The sequence below is a fragment of the Mustela lutreola genome, chromosome 4, assembly GCF_030435805.1.
Source record: "Mustela lutreola isolate mMusLut2 chromosome 4, mMusLut2.pri, whole genome shotgun sequence".
NCBI lineage: Eukaryota > Metazoa > Chordata > Mammalia > Carnivora > Mustelidae > Mustela > Mustela lutreola.
In genome coordinates this window covers 126,898,079-126,917,341 of record NC_081293.1, presented here as the reverse complement: position 1 = coordinate 126,917,341, position 19,263 = coordinate 126,898,079, and the positions used below count along the sequence as shown (strand labels likewise).

General features: G+C 37.8%; 1 protein-coding gene across 16 annotated transcripts in view; it reads right to left on the bottom strand.

Moving 5' to 3' along the window:
- The window catches only part of ADAM22 (ADAM metallopeptidase domain 22), a 221,715-nt gene that overhangs the window by 20,823 nt on the left and 181,629 nt on the right, over positions 1–19,263 (bottom strand). For 14 of the 16 annotated variants that reach the window (XM_059171028.1, XM_059171030.1, XM_059171033.1 and 11 more), the window contains exons 21-26: positions 19,045–19,150; positions 16,876–16,995; positions 13,363–13,531; positions 10,410–10,524; positions 6,875–6,965; positions 3,355–3,372 (exon numbers count right to left, since the gene is read on the bottom strand). In XM_059171028.1, coding sequence (XP_059027011.1) covers positions 3,355–3,372; positions 6,875–6,965; positions 10,410–10,524; positions 13,363–13,531; positions 16,876–16,995; positions 19,045–19,150 — 619 coding nt within the window. The remainder of the gene's footprint in view (positions 1–3,354; positions 3,373–6,874; positions 6,966–10,409; positions 10,525–13,362; positions 13,532–16,875; positions 16,996–19,044; positions 19,151–19,263) is intronic. The other 2 variants (XM_059171036.1, XM_059171044.1) reach the window with 1 other exon arrangement.

Here is a 19,263-nt window from a genome sequence, read left to right as displayed (position 1 = left end):
TTCACATTAATCATAATGATGTGTGCTCATTTCAGACAAAGGAAGAGACTATTTCAGCTGAATAAGGTGAATGTTTTATAAATCCAAGTTCAAATGAATGTTTGCTTGATCTATTCTACTTGCAAACCTGCCTGAAAACTAAAGCTCAAACAGAATTCTTGTTACAAAGTATACAGTTGCTGGGGCGCCTGGCAGGCTCATTTGGTGGAGTGTGAGACTCTTGATTTCAGGGTTCTGAGTTAGAGAACCGTAACGGAGTGTAGAGATTGCTTAAAAATAAAATCTCAATGGGGAGGGTGTGTGCTATGATGAGTGCTGTGAAGTGTGTAAACCTGGTGATACCCCTGGGAATAAAAATATATTATATGTTTATAAAAAATAAGTAAATAAATAAATAAAATCTTAAAAAAACAAACCCACAGAGTAAACAGCTGCTATGTCCTAAAACAATTATAATAGCATCAACTGAAAATAATATGGAAGTCTTCTTCCCTGAAGATTTTAAAGAAAAAGATCTTTAGCCATCCTTCCAACAATGTTGTGTAAAAGAACTCTCCATGGTTCCTCGGTTACACGGTTCTACCCTTCATAAGGTAACACTGGCAGATTTAAAATAATACCATTCGTGCATGGGGTTCTGCCTCTACTGTGTCCAGAATGGGGCTCCTGTTTTATTAAGCAGTTTATAAACAAAAAGAAAAAAAAGGTTGGTTTCTTGTCTTTTTGTCAGACTTGCAATTAAATCTATCATGCCAGGTTACCAAGTTCCTTCACAGAATTGCTTGCCTGACTTCTCCAGTAATTTGAAAGTTATGCCTAATGGCATTTCTGAGATATTATATCATTAATAAGAATCTGATAACTGGCTATATGTTTAATATGGTCTCACATTTAGTGTCAGAGCAAACCTTTATGTTTGCCAATACTTGCACCAGGTCGACCAGTAAGTGTGGGCCTCATTCCCGTGGACGGATGCTGCCTTGCTCTGTGAGGACGACCACATTCACGTCCTCCATTTGAATATCAGAGAAACGCAGTCTTCAGAGACCACGTATTAGGAACTTCCCTTACTATGATGCTTTACATATTACACAGAACTTTATCTGATTTTAAAGTCATGGAAAATTTAAGTGATTTCCCAAGAAATCACATCCTACAAAGTGAATTTCTGATTCCTTGTCACTTGGTCCTCCCACCATGGAACCTCAAAGGAAAACCTTTAAATTTAAAGATAAAGACAACTCAAAATTCTTACTTTTATTTCCTAGCATCCTTTGAAACTGAACACATCCTTCTGAACATCGAATATATTTTTATAAGACTACGCATTTCTTAATGCATGCTTTGGTCCATGTGGCCTTTTCAACTACTCTACTACCACTGACATATATTCTCAAAAAGGAAAATCCTTCAGAAGATATTTATACATTTATGACTTGCTCACCTAAAGTCCATTATTTGCTACTTCTTCATTTTGAGAATTATTCTACAAGTCTAAGACTCATTAGCTATGGACAGGACAAAACTAAATAAATATTGCAATAAAATATATCAAAATACATAAAATAAATTTGTCAAAGATGTGACCGCTCTCAAAATATAGACTAGATTCCAAAACAGTAACCAGATTGATGAAATGATGAGTCGGTAATGCCAGGAGGCATGAAATTATATCAGACAAATAAAGGAAACTCTTAATGCAAAAAAGTTCTCAACTGTAACCTAGGCAGATTCTGAGTCAGAATAAGAAGTTGGTACACAGTTTTGCATATTAACAATTTTTTGTAGTGTGGTGTATAATCCTTTATTCTGGGTTGTACTCCAGGTGAGAATGTGTCTTAGAGCACTGCTTCAGGTTTGCTTATGTTGCTTATATTTGTGACATTTTACTTTCATTTTTATATGTCAGCCATATTAAATCACCTTGTAGCCTTAGCCACTACAGAAATGAGGCTGGGTCATCAGTATTTGATCTTATTAGCCTAATTTTATTTTCCATTGGAGAAAGCCACCAAACTTAGATTTCTGATATGACTGATCCAACTCTATCTAAGAGAAAGCTTAACCAAGTCCAGATCTTTTCCAGTGATTCTGGACACAAGAGTTTTAAACATGTCAAAAAGAAATCTAGTTGTTTTTAAGACTTAGTTCATTTTGAATCAGGTTTACTTTTCCCATTAATAACGAGTTAGTTAGCTATCCCAGGCCCGTGTGAATCTTTCCTAATATCCATGCTAACTGATCAGGATCTTAGTTGGTCCACTATGAGCACGTTTATAGAGACTGTAGATACTTATGGCTAAAGTCTAACAAGAATTTTAAATTACAACATGGGATGAAACAGAAAAGTAAAGTTCAAAATTTTAATTTGTGAAAAAATGAAAGCTGGCTGGCTGGGGCCCGAAAACGTGTATCATGTTTATTACATCTTATTCCTAATCTGCCTGACATTTAATGGAACAGTGGGGACAGTGAAGTAAGTATGAATCTGTACAGATAATCTTGAGTACTAACCTAGTGCTATATGATGCACAAGACCTGGTCTTCCAGGATATTTAAAATTTTTAGTATCAATAGCTAAAAGCATTAATAATTTTTGGAATGTGAAAAGTGAAGGCGACATCTCAAAATGAGCTAATTTAGATTTAGAAAAAATAAGCATTTTTATAAAAGCACATGAATGCTCTGTATCTCTTTTTATGCTGTTAGTTAAACATAGATTTTCAGGTTATGATGAACAGGGTGTCTGACTTTATGGGCTTTACAATAGACACTCTGAGATTCTAATAATGCAAATTATTTCTTTACCTACACAATTATGTAATCAGAACAAAAATATTTTCTCATGCAGAGGTAAACAATACTAGGACATTCTCCTGATCCTAACACTGTGTCCATATAAATTTTATCATTTATGAATGGAAGTTAACAATAGTAACAACAACAAAAAAAATTCCTTCAAAAAGTACTAGGCAGTAAGATTGCTAAAAAGATGAAGAAAAGCCAATTAACTAATATAAACACAGGTGATTCCTTAACACAGAGGAAGTTTGTTTTAGATGGAAAAAATTCATTTCCATATATATTACTATAATAGTAGCATAAGTAACTTCTATTATTATGGTACTGTTGGATGAAAGAACCATTAAAATTAAATGATAATACATGTATTTTAAAATAATACATTCCACAGCACCATTATTAAAATTATAGTCTCAAGGTCATGAAAAACAAGACTGCTCAATGATCACAGAAACAAAGTCAACATAATTTATAACTGCATGTATGAACTGCAAGGATGCTAACAGTATTTAAAACTTTCAGTTATGTGTTCAGCTTATTCTCATCACATACCTCTGTTCTCGATAATTTCTTTTCATGGACAAGAAGAAAAGGAAAGAGAAGAATTAGTTACCTATGAAGTATATTCAGAGAGAGCAATGAACATGAAAGTTCTAGCATTCATTGAAAGGTCTCCACTAGCGGAGTTTTGAATTGCAAAATTAAAATGAGGAATACAGTCTCTCTCTCTCTGTCTGTCTCTCTCTCTCTCTCTCACACACACACACACACACACACACACACAAACTCTCTCTCTCTCCTTCATCTTTAAAAGAGACACCAAAGGCTTAGTGACAATTTGTTCAAGTAACTATTTTTAACAGCATAAATAAGTTTCAGTCATGAAAGAATACCTGCTTTTGCAATATTAACTGTACCATATTAAACATGTAGTTAGTAACACTCTAAAGTCAATCTTATTCAAGTTATTTATATAAATTAACCACTTTCACAGAAATAAAAATCATAATTTTTTCCTTCTGGAATATATATCCAGAACTAAGGCTATTCCTAAGAATTTCAAATGGGAAAATATGACTGGACACGGGAACATCTTATTTCATCATGTAGGATATATTAGAGTGAGTTAATTCACAGCTGTTAGGGACCTTCTAAGTGATCACGACTTACTAAAACCTTACACTGGAAATGCTTTGTTCAAAGTTTAGTTTGTATGCCCAAAGTTTTTCATTTGGGCATACACTAAAACAAATATGAATTTTAAAACAAACCAATATTAAACAAAATGTGTTCTATAAGGCACCAGTGACTTTTAACTTAACAATTCAAAAGACTTAACTTTTAACTTTCTTATCATGACCTAATTAACTGTTAGTATTTTGAAGATATGTTAGAAAGGTCAAGCAATTGAGTAGTGGGTTCCTACCTTCCCAGATCAAGGGTAATGTTTCCATGTCAATTTTGTTTGTAGCACCTTCATCTGCCTATCTATTCCATGCACCCTGTAAGTATCTTGGTTTAATAATGAGCTCATGAGAGCAGAAGTGCCAATTTGTTACTTATATTTTTCATAGTTCAAACTGTTGGATTGGTTGGGGGGGTGGTTCAGGGATCCACCATTTAATAGGAGAGGGATCTTCCTATTCAGTATGTTTTACTTTTTATTCCCTCCATCCGATTCCCTAGTGGTCCAGCGATTCCAAATAAGTATTGTATTCCTCAGGACCTATTCTTGTCATTCCCTCACTCCAAGGCTTGGAGAAGGGGTAGAAAGTTTAACTGGAAGCATTAATGAGGAAATGAGTTTTCAGGTCCAAAATCCATTTTTGAATTTCAAATAGAATATTAATTTCACGGATTTAATTCCTGTATTAAAATTTCTACATTCTCATTCTATTCTTAAACATACTGTGAATAATTTTAGTAGTACTAAAACTTTAATCATTCAGGTTCAAATTATTTATGAAGAGGATACTGCAGTATGAATAAATTTGTCTTTTTTCCTTAGTGAATATGCAAAATACATATATTCAGAAATGAAAAAAGCAGTGAAATCTCAAAAGAATTTCATAAAATAAGAAATTACATAGAGAACGAAGTACTTTAATTCTAACCATTAAAACAAATGGATACAGGTAATTCCATTAGCAAGAGAAGTAAAAGTTTAGATTTCATGTTTTCTGCAAGTAATTTTTTCCAAGACTGCAAAACCATGAAATACCAATTTGTGTCAGTAGGTGGCAGGAGATCACACATAATAGAACCAATAATTTTACCTTCCCCTTTCCACATAACCAGTGAAACCACTGAGCTACCTCAAAAGCTCAAAGCTTGTGATGGCAATTACCACCTAGGTCTTGAATCAGAGAAGTGGAGGAAATAGTGTAACTCCACGATGTAATTCACCTGAAGTGTGAGGGGAGGTCAAATGATAAATACACAGAAAAGCCTTCCTTTAAGACATGTAATTATAACTCCAAATGTTATGATGAAATCAGCCCATGTAAATAGAAGTATGCAGTGATGGCCTGCACATCAAAGAGGCCCATAGGTATTGAGCATCTATGAGCTGGTACAGGACTAGGTACTCATTTAATCCAGGCAGAGCTTTCCTACTGTGCTGTGCCCTCCTTTGTTGTTCAATGTGGTAGTTACCATGTTATGCTAAACTTTCCTGTCTGTCTATGCTGTCCATGTTACTTGGTAATAAATAGCCGTCCACAAATGCCCCCATATATTTTAATGCTTTTAGCATACAAAGTACATCCTGGCAGTAAACTTATTGCTCTCTTTTCTGCCAAAGAAACTCTTTCATGGTTTTGACTTCACAACAAGCAACAGCCACATATACTTTTAAAGAGATTTCCTTCAATGGAGTTAGTTTAAGACCATGTCAGGTAATAATAATAATAATAATTGCACATAATTTCATAGTGCCTAGTCTGTTGAAAGTTTTGAGGTACTTTGAATCCTAAAATATTCTAATTCCCAATCTTTCAGTGAAGTAAGCCAAACGTATGGGTGGGGATATATTATAAAATGGGGTAACAGCCAGAATGCCCAGAAAACACTGTAGACCTTTCAAGTCAGGGTACTAAAACATCATCATCAGATCAGGAGAACGATGCTTTTAAGTTGAAATCAAACAGAACTTAAGGTTCGCCATATTTAAGCTTCAAGTTATTAAACTTAAGTAACTTACTTGAATGCTAAGGAAATTTTTTACATCATAAGACTGAAGTACTTTAAAGTCATCTACTTAGCTAAATGCGCAAGGGGATTCAGTATTCAAAAGCTGTATAACTTGTAACTTTTTAAAGTTTATAAATAAGAACCCAAAACTTCTAGTTGAACTTGAAGCTTAAGAATTACATATTATAGCCTGACGATTCACAGACAAGTGCACTTGGGGCAAATAATACATTAAAATGTTAATTAAAAAAAAGAATTACATATTACAAGTTGCAACTTCAGGCTGACTCTTAAGGTGAACAAATGAAGTCTCTGAATAGTTTTTTCTCCATGAACAAACACCCAATAGTTAACAAATAATAAGGCCTCCTTCATACTGGGTAAGAAGATATGAAGGTTCTGTCTCTGGCACGAGGCCAGGCCACAGGACGTACCCAGTCACGGAGCTGCCACTGCTGTGCTTGTTGATACTGATGTCATCACTGCTGTTGTGACTAAAGCGTTATACGCCCTATGGGACCATCCTGCCTAGATCTCTGGGTATGGGTTTAAGTCAAGAGAGCCTGTGTCACTAAACAGCAAACCAACACAGCCTTCACACAAGACACGATTTCCATTGACTTTACTTCACATAATGGTTTTGAAACAGTATTCTCTATTCTTAGAACAAGAAGGGAGTTATCCAAAGTCTAAAAACGTAATAAATTATGATCGCCTCTAATCATGCCAAGGCTATTCACTGATTGCCTGTGGAACCAGACTGATTTTCATCGCAGGTATATTTATCCAATGATACAAAACTTCCTACGAGGTTAATTCATCTAAGCAAAATGTTTTAAAGTCTATTTTGATAGTAGCAATGCTGAGACAATCTACTTACTTATAACCCCATGCAGTTATTCCTAATATGAGGGCCAGCACTAAGATGGTACCAGCGATTATGCCTATTATGATATTGGTACCAGCAACACCTACAGAGGAAAAAGAAAACAATGAAGATCAGTGTATATAAAGGAAATTCTGATATAAAATTCTTTTTTTTTTTTTAAAGATTTTATTTATTTATTTGACAGAGAGAGAGACAGTGAAAGAAGGAAAACAAGCAGGGGGAGTGGGAGAGGGAGACCCAGGCTTCCTGCTAGGGTGGGAATCTGATATGGGGCTGGATCCCAGGACCATCATGACCTGAGCCAAAGGGAGATGCTTAACCACTGAGCCACCCAGGCACCCCTTGATATAAAAATTCTTTCAGGAACTTTACTCTCCATATTTGTAATCTCCACATTAACAAAATTATTTGTTTTACAAAGTAGGTATTTTTTCCTCTTTAAGTCTTAATTTTAGAGAGTACTTTTTAAATTTAATTTTTTTGAGCTACTGTTGACATAAGGTTGTATTTGTTTCATGTGCACAGCATAATGATTTGATATCTGTACCTACTGTGAAGTAAAAAAGTGGGTGTTTTTTTTTTTAAGATTTTAATTATTTATTTGATAGAGAGAGAGAGATCACAAGTAGGCAGAGAGGCAGGCAGAGAGAGATAGGGAAGCAGGCTCCCCATTGAGCAGAGAGCCTGATGAAGGGTTCGTTTCCAAGACCCTGAGATCAACCCAAGCCAAAGGCAGAGGCTTTAACCCACTGAACTACCCTGGCACCCCAAAAGTGGGTGTTCTTTTAAAAGGACAAAAAATCAGGTGCCTGGGTGACTCAGTGGGTTAGGCCTCTGCCTTCGGCCCAGGTTGTGATCTCAGGGTCCTGAGATTGAGCCCTACGTCGGGCTTCCCTGCTTGGAGGGGAGCCTGCTTCCCCCCCCCTGCCTGCCTTTCGGCCTACTCCTGATCTCTCTCTGTCAAATAAATAAATAAAATCTTTATTTTAAAGATTTTATTATAAATAAAATAAAAGGATGAAAAACCAAACCATTACTTAGCTATCCACATCAATTATTTGTTTACATAATTCTTTGTCTATATTCCCTTTTCATTCTTGTCCCAGTACATTTTGCACTGTTTAATTTCCCATGTAATTTTCTGAAAAATAAGATGAGGTCCCTGAACTTCAAGAAGGAAGAGTAAAAAATAAAAACAGAGGTGACCCTACTATGTTGTCCTAGTACACTGGGAATAGCAACTTGTAGAAATCCATTTCATTTTGACCCTGACGTCTTGCTCAGAATTCCAGAAATGTGACTGTCTGTCTCAGTCCATCCTGACAACTAATGTAAGGTCCTTATCACTCTCAGTTGTATGTATGGTATTTTGTCTCTCAAATATAAGTTCCTTGAGAAGGAAAATGTGTCTATGGATTTATTCACTCAGTGCTCAGATGATAGATAATAACAGCACTGGGCTTGTAGTTCCCAGTCTTCATAACGGTGGCTGTGGCATCCTCGAGAAGGAAAATAGGAAGGAAAACCAAAGGAAAAGAGAGCTTGTGGTGAGCAGGAGACTGGGGCTGGTTGGGCATGAAGGCCAGGTGGCAGCAGACCAGCAGAGGGCCAAGGCAAGGCAGGAGCTCTGGACTCCGTAATGGCAGTGCTGTGTCAGCATCTGCTGTAGAAAGGCAGAGATGGAATCCTTAGGGGAATCAGGGCAGTGTGAGTGGCCTGGTAAGTCGAAGGCTTTGTCAAGAAATTCAATGGCGGGCCCAGGAGCAGAAAAGACAGATCAGAGGCCTAGCTGCTTTGCTGATCATGATTTATACCAGATTCTTAAGTCACCCAGATCTGTTTCACTCAGAGCAGCTCAGATCTCTGTCGGCCGCTGCATTCCCGAAACATCCTTCTGGATATCAACAGTCCATCTTCCCAGGCAACTGGGACAGACTGCAAATCCCCATGACAGAGGTGTCAGCCTGCCTGTCTGGGAGCCCTCGGTAAGTTGTGTCCTACAGCAGGGCATCTGAGGAAGCCGGCAGAGCCCACCCCGCACACATCCTCTGTGGGATGGGGGGACGCAGATCCCCGAGGACCCCCTGGGGCACAGCGGTTTTGCTACTCTAAGGCCTAGCATATTTGTCTTTTCTTCTTTTTCTTCCAACAATTTTAACAGGGATCAATAAACTCGGATGCTTAGCCTGGTTATTTCTATGTAATGCTATGACTTCTGACAAGTCACTCAAATCCACAGACCTGAATAGCCTCATCTCTGCATTAACTGCTAAAAGCAGCTCCAGACTGCCCGTGCTGAGACTGAGGACCCCAGAATCTTCATCATTCTTTGACCTTCCTTGCTAAGGTCACCGTGGCTAAGATTTTTAACCTGTCTAGACATCACAATGAACAGGGAGGTGAATGGACTTCAGGGTTTGAGCATTAATCAGTGTAGAATACTCAATCATGAAAAAGGATAAAACAGTTTAAATAGGGGGCATCTACCTCCAGGCCATGTGTTCTTATGACCATTTGCATTTAATCTCTGCTTCTCCATTTGGGCCACTCTAGCTTTTATTCTGCATCTGTTGTTTATGATCTATGTCCTTAATCCCGCTCCAGGCACCCCGGCCAAGGTTACTACTTCTAGAATTACCTACAGTACAGGCTATAGAACTGGGGTTGAACAGACATGAGATTCTGTAATTAAAAATATTAAAGCCAACAACATATTTAAAAATCAATTCTTCAGAGGCACCTGGGTGGCTCAGTCAGTTAAGTATCTGCCTTCAGCTCAGGTCATAATCCCGGGGTCCTGGCATCCAGTTCTGGGTCAGGCTCCCTGCTCAGTGGGGAGCCTGCTTCTCCCTCTCCCTCTGCCTCCCTGTTCCCACTCATGAGCTCTCTTGCTATCTTTCTCTCTCATAAATAAATAAAATTAAAAAAAAATAAACCAGCTCTTCAATTGTTTTTTTTCTAAGTATTCAATCCCCAAATATAAAATTCTCCCCTTAAATTCAGACAGTTAAGAAACCTTAGGACCACTTTCTTTGTTTAAAAGAAATGCTAGTGGGGTGCCTGGGTAGCTCAGTGGGTTAAGCTGCTACCTTCAGTTTGGGTCATGATGCCGGGGTCCTGGGATCGAGTCCCACATTGGGCTCTCTGCTCAGCGGGGAGCCTGCTTCTCCTCTACACCCCCCTCTCTCTGCCTGCCTCTCTGTCAAACAAATAAATGAAATCTTAAAAAAAAAAAAAAAGAAATACAAAAAAAGAAAAGAAATGCTAGTTTTTGTTGTCACACTCCCCGCCAAAACAGAACACTTGAAAAATCTCAGTAGGACAAAGATAATGCTAAATCAGTAGACTAAGTTATATTTGATATTACACATGATTATAATTTAATGGAAAACACCAGTTTCATACTGTGGATGCCAGCTATATACTATATTTGAGCTACAAAAATAATCTAAGTGAAACTACCTAAAGAGCAGTTCTCTTTTGTTATGTACAAAAACTATGTAATGGCAGGAAATCAAGTACCTACCATTGCCAGACAGAGTTATGCCAGTCTTTGTGTCATCATTGTGAGGGAAGTATGTGCTGCAGTCGGCACCAACCCAGTGTCTGTTACAAACACACTTCAGTTCATTACTGCAAACCTGAAATCCACAATCAATCAAGAGCACAGGTCAGCCTTCTGATACAGAAGCGTGAAATATAAGCACTGACTTCTATTAGATGCCTAGAATTTGATGGTGCTGAAAAACTCAGTACTTTCTTCTTAAGACTAATTTCCTTATTTCTTTTTCAAGGAACTAAAATAATATTTTCTAGAGATCAGTCGTTAGACCCAAAGGGAGTAATGAATGTTTCAGGGGAAATAAATTTACGGTCTAAAAAGAAATCAATGAAATTGTTTTGTATTTCATTAACTTAAATTTTATAGGAGGGAGAGTTTTAAAACTAAGCAGAAGTACAATCATTTGCCAAGTACCCAATAGAAAAGTTTCTTCCAAAGAAACGGTCTTTATACCAATATTTTATTCATCTTTTAGGAAGCAAAAAAGATAAAGAGCAATCCAACAAAAAAGAGGGAAGGCCTGATTGGTCTAAGAAGACAGTCTCACAAAGCAAGAGCCCCAGCAACTCAACCCAAGCTAGAGAGGAATGACTTCCGTGTCATGGAAACCCCCAACCCTTCAAACAAAATGTCAGGAAAAATTTTCACATAAAATGGCACCAAATTTTTAAAAAATGGTAAGATAATAATCTATCTTCGGGGCGCCTGGGTGGCTCAGTGGGTTGGGTTGCTGCCTTCGGCTCGGGTCATGATCTCAGGGTCCTGGGATCAAGCCCTGCATCGGGCTCTCTGCTCAGCAGGGAGCCTGCTTCCCTTCCTCTCTCTCTGCCTGCCTCTTTGCCTACTTGTGATCTCTCTCTCTCTCTGTGTCAAATAAATAAATAAATAAATCTTTAAAATAAATAAATACATAAATAAATAATCTATCTTCACTTATACGTCCAGGAAAAAGAATCGATACCTAGATCTTATACTTTAAATGGAGTGGGAAGTAGGGGAGAATTCAGTTAGGTTTAACATCAGAGAAGTTGTTCAGGGGGCAGGGCTGTCACTGGATCACTTTCTATCTTCTGTCTGATCTATGCCATACACCCATGTCTAAATGTAACTATAAAATATGGTTAAGAAAATGTAGATTTCAGATCAGTAAATCTCTGCAGACTGGCAAATATGCAGGAAGAAAAGGTTTAGGTTTAAAGTCAAAAGGCCCAAGTGTGGGTGCCACTTTTACCCTTCTTGTCAATGGATTTTAGCCAGGTCAACTGGCTCCTCCAACTCTCTGTTTCCACGTCACACAACAGTGACACAGTTACAAGGACGGTGACACGAGTGTCCTGTGTCGCGAGAGAGTCTGAGCAAAAACATTTATCCAACACTCATTATGCCCAGGCATTGTTTTAAGTATTAAATATAAGTTACAAGTATTAACTCACTAATTATTCACAAAAATCCTGTAAAGCAGACAATACTCTTCTTCTTCTCGTTTTACAGGAGAATCAATCAAATCACACATAGGCTAAATAAGTTGCCAAATCTTACTCAGGAAGAAACAGAGATGGGATTCAAACTCAGACCGTCTGATTCCAAGCCCATACTCTTAACCACACAATGTACAGTGCTTAGACATTATCTACTGTATTCTCATTTTAATGTGTGTCATATAGAGAGAGTTACTGTGAACTAAAAATACATAGGATGTAATGTCTCTGTATTATGCATAATTACTGCAAATGATTTGGATGACATTTGCCACCTGAATTACTTGTGTCTATCACTTTTATTCATTCATTAAACAAATATTTTATTAACAAAACTCTACTAACAAAACTTTGGTCTCTGTGTTATATATGGGTTTTCTAGATGAAGAAGACATTGTTATCCATAGCATGAATGATCAAGAAGTAATTTGATTGTTTTTGCCTTTTCCTCCCAAAAAGCATTTCCCCTTAACATCTCCTCACTTATTCAAGAAAGAAGAAATAGCAGACCTCTTTACAGCAGCAGAACTACTTACTCTATGCCTTCTCTATTTTCACTTGCCATTAAGAACTCCTATCCTTTGGCAAAGAGTTACAATTGGTAAGACCTCCCTAAGAAAATCCTTGGCATATCCCTGGAGGATCTGCATGGAATGACCAGAATTGAAAGGCTCACAACTTCAAGACAGGGATCCTTTACCTCAAATGGATAATATGACCAGTTCAAGCAAAGAATCAAGTTAGGGTAAAAAAACAAACAAACAAACAAAAAACAACATAGTGCATGCCAAAAGAAACAGAGGCAAAAATGACTTTATTAGTATAAGAAGTCTTAATAGAAAATGACCAAACTGTGATCACCATCACAGCACGTTTTATCTAACTTAGAAACTTACATATATAGGACCTGCACTATCAGATATGTGACTGGAAGGGTAGAATTTAGTCCTTTAAGCAATGCCATTCTTTCCATTCATCTGTGATAAACATTTCCCTGACTCGTTCAGTTTTTACTTCTAGGAGCTATCCTCAGCTGATAGGCACCTGGTGTGGCTACAGAAGGTATTTATGATCTGTTCTAATTGCTCAGTATCTGGACAACACCAGTCATTAAATATTGTGGCCAATGTCCCTTTTTACACCCTTTTAAAAAAATCCCATTACAGTTTATTAAAATCTCTCTCCCAGATCATTTGTAGAAAACTGGCATTATATGATAGGAGTATTTGATTAGGAAGATTATGCTTTTTTTTCTTATTCCCAGGCTCGTACAGATTATACAATAGAAACAGTCTAATGACTATGACCAAGTAACTGTTTACATGCCAGCTAGAAACATGGATAAGCACGTTTTCTGTTTTTACAAAATAAGCAGGTTAGGGTCATATCTCTTTCTGTGAATACAGGAGTTTCCCCATGGCAAGGTACTGAATACTTACTCCATTTCCTGAACAAACAGTGCCTTCTTTATTGCTTAAGCAAGTACTAAAGTTGAAAGAAGCCACAGGAAGACACCTATGTTCTAAGCACATCATTTGGGGACCACAAGGTGTCCCATCTTCCACATAGCCAAGATCTACATCTTCTTCGAGCTTCACATGCCCACCACTAAAAACAGAGAACAAAAAGAAAATAGGATTCCATTAATTCACATTCATTTTGAGAATCTGGGGATTTCCTCAAAGGCTCAAAAACTGGCAGCATCAGCTACTTCTAGAAGATAGAATCTGCTTAAAGATTAAAGTGGGTTAAGTGTCGGACTCTTGAGTTCAGCTCAGGTTGTGACCTCAGGGTGGTGAGACTGAGCCTATTGGGCTAAGTGTGGAGCTTACTTGGTATTCTCTCTCTTCCTCTTCTTCTGCTTCTTCCCCATGCTTGAATGCACATGCTCTTTCTCTTTCTCTCTCACTAAAAAACACCAAGTTAAATTAAACGAAAAAGTGGGCAGTAATACTTTTTCTATTTTTCTATTTATTATCTAATAAAAACCAAGAGCATAACCATTTCAACCTCTAAATGGAGAAAGCAATTGAATTTTTTAATCTAATTCTTTTTTTTTTTTTTTAATGATTTTGTTTATTTATTTGTCAGAGAGAGACAGGGAGAGCGCACAAGCAGGCAGAGTGGCAAAAGAGGCAGAGAGTGAAGCAGGCTCTCCTGCTGAGCAAGGAGCCCCATATGCAGGACTTGATCCCAGGACTCTGGGATCATGACCTGAGCCCAAGGCATCGGCTTAACCGACTGAGCCACCCAGTTGTTCCTTTTGATCTAATTCTTTCAGAGATATTGCTATATTTTAGGATTCAAGCATTATTATAAAAAAGGCCTGGATTGAAATAGCTTTATCATTTTGCCTTGGCTATCATGTACAAGTCAAGTAAGCCATTATTACTAGTATTTGGTTTGAGAAGTAGGTAGGTTTCAAGATTTCAAACATGTTTCGAAGAAGGATGAGAACTGGTTTGTGTTTACATTTCCCCAAAAGATTGCTAATTTGAAAATTATATTTGAGAATAGTTATATGATTAACTTCACTATTCAATACAGCAAGCCTAACTACTATATAGGAATAAATAAAACAGAACACAGCTAAAATGTAAAACCGTAATTTAGTCAATGATGCCATATCAATGGCATTCTTTCTCCATCCTTTCTCTTTATTTTTAACAAAATGACACATGCATCTATTTCAAAGAGTCAAACAGATAAATCTTTTTTTTTTTAATTCAATAAAGTGGTTTAGAGCCCCCTCCTCCACCATATATCCCTGCCTGTAGGAAACCACTTTCTACTTTTAACTGATTCTTTTGTTATTTATAAATTCTTTAATTAAGAGTCTGTGTTACTATTTTTTATTTTTCCATTTCAGATACTACCAACTGACTTCCCTCAATGAAGTTTGAAAATTTGTATCTTTCTCCTATCCTCCCATCATAAATTTGGTTTAATCAATACTCAAATCAATAACAAAAATGCACACTATCAGGACTATGTAAATGTTATTCAGTTCTGTGATACAGCATGCCATAATTAAACCTTTTCTTTTCCTGTGCAACTTTTCATGTTCCCTCAGATTAGCAAGTCTCTTGTTTGTTATCTTCCTGCCTACTTTTCTAAGAATTTTTCACTAATGCAAAATTAATCAAACTCAGCTGATCCCCAAATCCCCAAGATGTGTCTGAGCACCAGTTCTTCCTCCTGCAGAAATGTCTCCTGGAGTTTCTATCTGGAGTGTACCCTGTTCCTGTCTGACCTGGCTGTCTAATGTATCTTGTGCAGAACTGTAGTGTCTGGGGTTTCCCCACACCGTTCACTGGAGGAGTGCCCTGACTCTTCATGGTGGGTATCTTGTTTCCTATGTGCCCAGCCTTTCCCTTTCTTAGCTTACACTTTCATTTGAGTGGAGCACAATTTCTAATAGCTTCCTGAAAAAAAGGGTATAGGGGAGTACATTTGCAGGGAAATCTGCATATCTAAAATTGTGTCCATTTTCTCCCTTTACACTCTATTGATAGTTCACCTGGGTACGGAACTTAGTTCAGAAATCAGGTTCTCCATCGTCTGCTGGTTCCCAGGGCTCCTGCTGATAGATCCCAAGCCTGATGCTTTTTCTCCCTCCTCTCTGAAAACATTTGGGGTTCTTTTCTTTGTCCTAAGGTTCTGATGTTGCATAATGATATATTTAGATGTGCCTCTGAGTTCACTCATGGAACCTGCACACGGTCAGCCTGTCGACGTGAAAACTCAAGTCCATCCTTTGTAGACAATCCTAGTCACTCACTGACTATTTCTTCTCTGCTCTTTTCCCTGTTTATCCTTTGTATTCCAGTTTGGTGAGGTTTTCTCTACATTTCACTCCTTTCCTGCTTTTGCTCTACTTTCTGGGAGATAATTTCAACTACTGGGTTTAATATCTACCTCCATATTTTTAATTCCAACAGCATTTGTTTCTATGAATGTTCTTCATCTGTTTTAAAAAATAGCATTCTATTCTTATCAACAGGTGCCTTTTCTTCTGGTTGTTTTTATCTTTTTGTGTTATGTGTGTGTATGCATGTATGTTATGTGTGTGAGAGCCTTTCTTCACGTGTCTGATAAAGTGCTCATATTTGATTTGAGAAATGAGGTAAGTGATAGGAAATTTTAGGGATTTCTGGCTGAACATTGATGAGGCTGGTCGACCCTGACATCAATTTTGCCAGCTGTTCTTCAGTTTGGAAACCTGTTTGATTATCTGTAGAATGTAAAGCTCAAATCTTCCACGGGAGGGTGAGGGATCCCCAGTTTAGGTGAGCTAGGAAGTGATCTGTTGGCAGACTTTCAACTATCTTCTTTATTTTAGCCCTTCTCTGTCCCTGAATCCTCTACTCTGTCTTCCAGAAGTAGCTGATGCTGCCAATTTTTGAGCCTTTGGGGAAATGACTTTATATACCAGGATAGCTCTCCATATTCCCCATTACTGATTTAGGAATTCAGCTTTCTTAATTTTGACAATCATTTGCCACACATCCATTCGCTCTCCACTCTTCCAAATTTTGTTGCTGTTTTCTCCTCTTCCTTTCTCGACCGCCCTGTGAATACATGAATTCTAAAAAAAAAAACCAGTTAGGGTCATTTTAGTGGGGTTTCAGAAGGGAGTAAAAGAAGATAACGTATATTTAACCTATTGACTTAACCAGGAGTTCTGACTGGTTTTCCTTAGTAGGAGTGAAATGCAAACTAAACCTTACAAGATATTCCTGACCCATTAAACAGAACTCTAACAACCACAGTCAACTAATTCTTATCTTCTTTTCAGCCCTTTACTGTCAGGATTTACTTGGTCTCCCCCACAGACTAGATTCTGTTCCTGCCTGCTAACACACATGGAACTGAAAAAAATAAAGTAACCCTATGCAGGACTCCTCAAAGTAAGTTGACCAATGTTCCCAGAGAATGCGGGAGATGATTACCTGCAGTTTAATGTCTTTCCCTGCTGCACAACCAAAGTAGATGTGATTTCACCATCAAGTTCTCCAAGCCTGGGGATATTACCAATGTTGGTGCATAAAAGGTAACCACAAAGCACATCCCTGTGTTAAAAGATACCAATTATTTGCTTTTTTCCCCAAAGAGAGGACAAGCCATGTACAGTTAGAACAATAATCTTATCTCATTTTAGTGCTTGTTTTTTAGCTTTTCCTTTACTGTCCATTAGTTCAGGTATTTCTCTAAAGGAAATTATCCACCAAAATGACTTATTTTAGATCAGAATCTCCTTCCTAGAACAGACCACTGGATATGCTAAAATTTTTTTTTTTTTAATATTTGACAACTGAATAAATGACCTTTGGATGGGTACTCTTTTGGAAGACAGCTCTTTCTTCAACCTGTTGTCCCAGAATTAAAGAACCTTATATATATAATAGATACTCAGTCACAAATACTCGTGATCCCTTTTTCAATATATTCCACTATTCCCCCAACTACCACATACAATTCAAATTTAACATATAAAATATTTCCAGTGGTATTAAATACTGCACTATATCTAGCATATTTTTAATTACTAATATACATAATAAACAAACATACACTAATAAATATCTTATCAAGAATGATTAGTGGGCTAGCAAGATTATATAAGAAAATATTAAGCTTAAGATAAAGAGAAAAATTAGAACTTATATGTATCATCAACATAGAAAAATACATTAATTCATCCTTAAAAAATAATTTTAAAGGTTATATCATTTTGTTGACTCTATCGCAAACAAAAATGCTTTCTTAACACAGAAGAGATATTCAACATTTTTATACGTGTCATTTATGTGCATGGAAATTACTAAGTACTTTAGGATATAAAAGGAAAAAAGACACGGTCAAGGCAATAGACTCAGATGAGAAGAGAAACCGCACACATCAACAACGATAAAAAGGGGCAGGGAGGGAACAAGGGCCATAATAGTAGTACGAAAGACTGTGGGGATTCAGAGAAGAGGAAAATGATTCATTCCTAGAGTAAATCCAGAAACAATTTATACAGTGTTGTCCAAGTGGACGGTGACTGGTGATGGAGTGAGGATAGAGGGTGCTTTGGGAGGAATGAGCAGCTCACGCAGTGGGATGGAGATGGGAGCACACAAGGCATGGGTGAGGAATGACAAGGTTTGCTAGAATTTGGGAGTAAGAAGAAGGAAACAAAAAAATGAAGGTTGAGGACAAACTGAGGAGGATATAAAGGGTCAAGCTAAAGTTCCATTTCGTTCATTAAACAAGACAGCAGGACATGCCACAGGGTGCTCAGGGAGAGTCCTGAAATCAGACTGCCACATTCTACTTCTGCTTCCACTGTACCTAGCGAGATGACCTTGGTCAAATGAATGAACTGTGCCTCAGTTTTTCCTCCATAAAATGAGAACTGCCGTAAAGACTAAATAATATAGCTTATGTAAACTGTAAGACGGTGTGTACCCAGGAAATGTTGGGCATTCTTCTTACCATTAGGTACATGGGACCAGTGAAATTTGAACGAAGAACTAAAACTCAAAACAATTCAGCAGATGAATATTCTGAGGGCAGCATGCTAGGGACTCCTAGTTTAAGATACTCTTAAGAGGCCTTTGTAACAGCTGAAGAATTAATATGGGTCTTAACTGCAGCAGTGCAATAGGAAAGGAAATGAAGAGATCAGTTAAGACAAGTGGCCGTGATCTGGTGTCTGGACAACGTGTCAGAGGGATGGTGGAGTCAAGGACCATTGCGAGGCTTCTAAACTGAAGGACAGTGAGAATATGAGGACCTTCGACAAAAATGGTGGCTTAGTAAAGTCAGAGACAGTTAATAGAGTATATAGTCTCCTGGCTTTAATTTCTGTTGTTTTTGAAATGCAAGCAGGCGCCTTCTAGGTGAGAAAGTCCTGAGGCAGCTGCAAGGGTGACCTGGGCCTTGGGGGAAAGGTCAGCATCCGTGTTAAGATTCAGGACTCTTCTGCAAGGTGGAGCTGGAATGCTGGGAAAAGAGGAGCGAAGTAGGCAGCAGAAGGCTCCATGGGTGCTGAGAACAGGAAGGTCCTGGGGGCTCCAAAAGTAATATTTGCAATTAACGAAGGGATAAACTCTGTGCAAACTTCTAGGTCTCACCGTTTGTTGCATTGTATCCACGTGTCTTTGTCTTTCCCACAGTTACCCTTCTCTGTCCCTTCGATATTCAGTTTCTCATAGCAGTATTTGTCCGATGCCATCACCTCTGAAGCAGAACAGTTTTCTATCAGTGAGGGATTTAACATGTGAGCTGCTCAAAAGGTTTGCAGTAAGGGAAAAGGAGCCCTTTATGGACTCTTCCTCCTGACAATGGTGCCA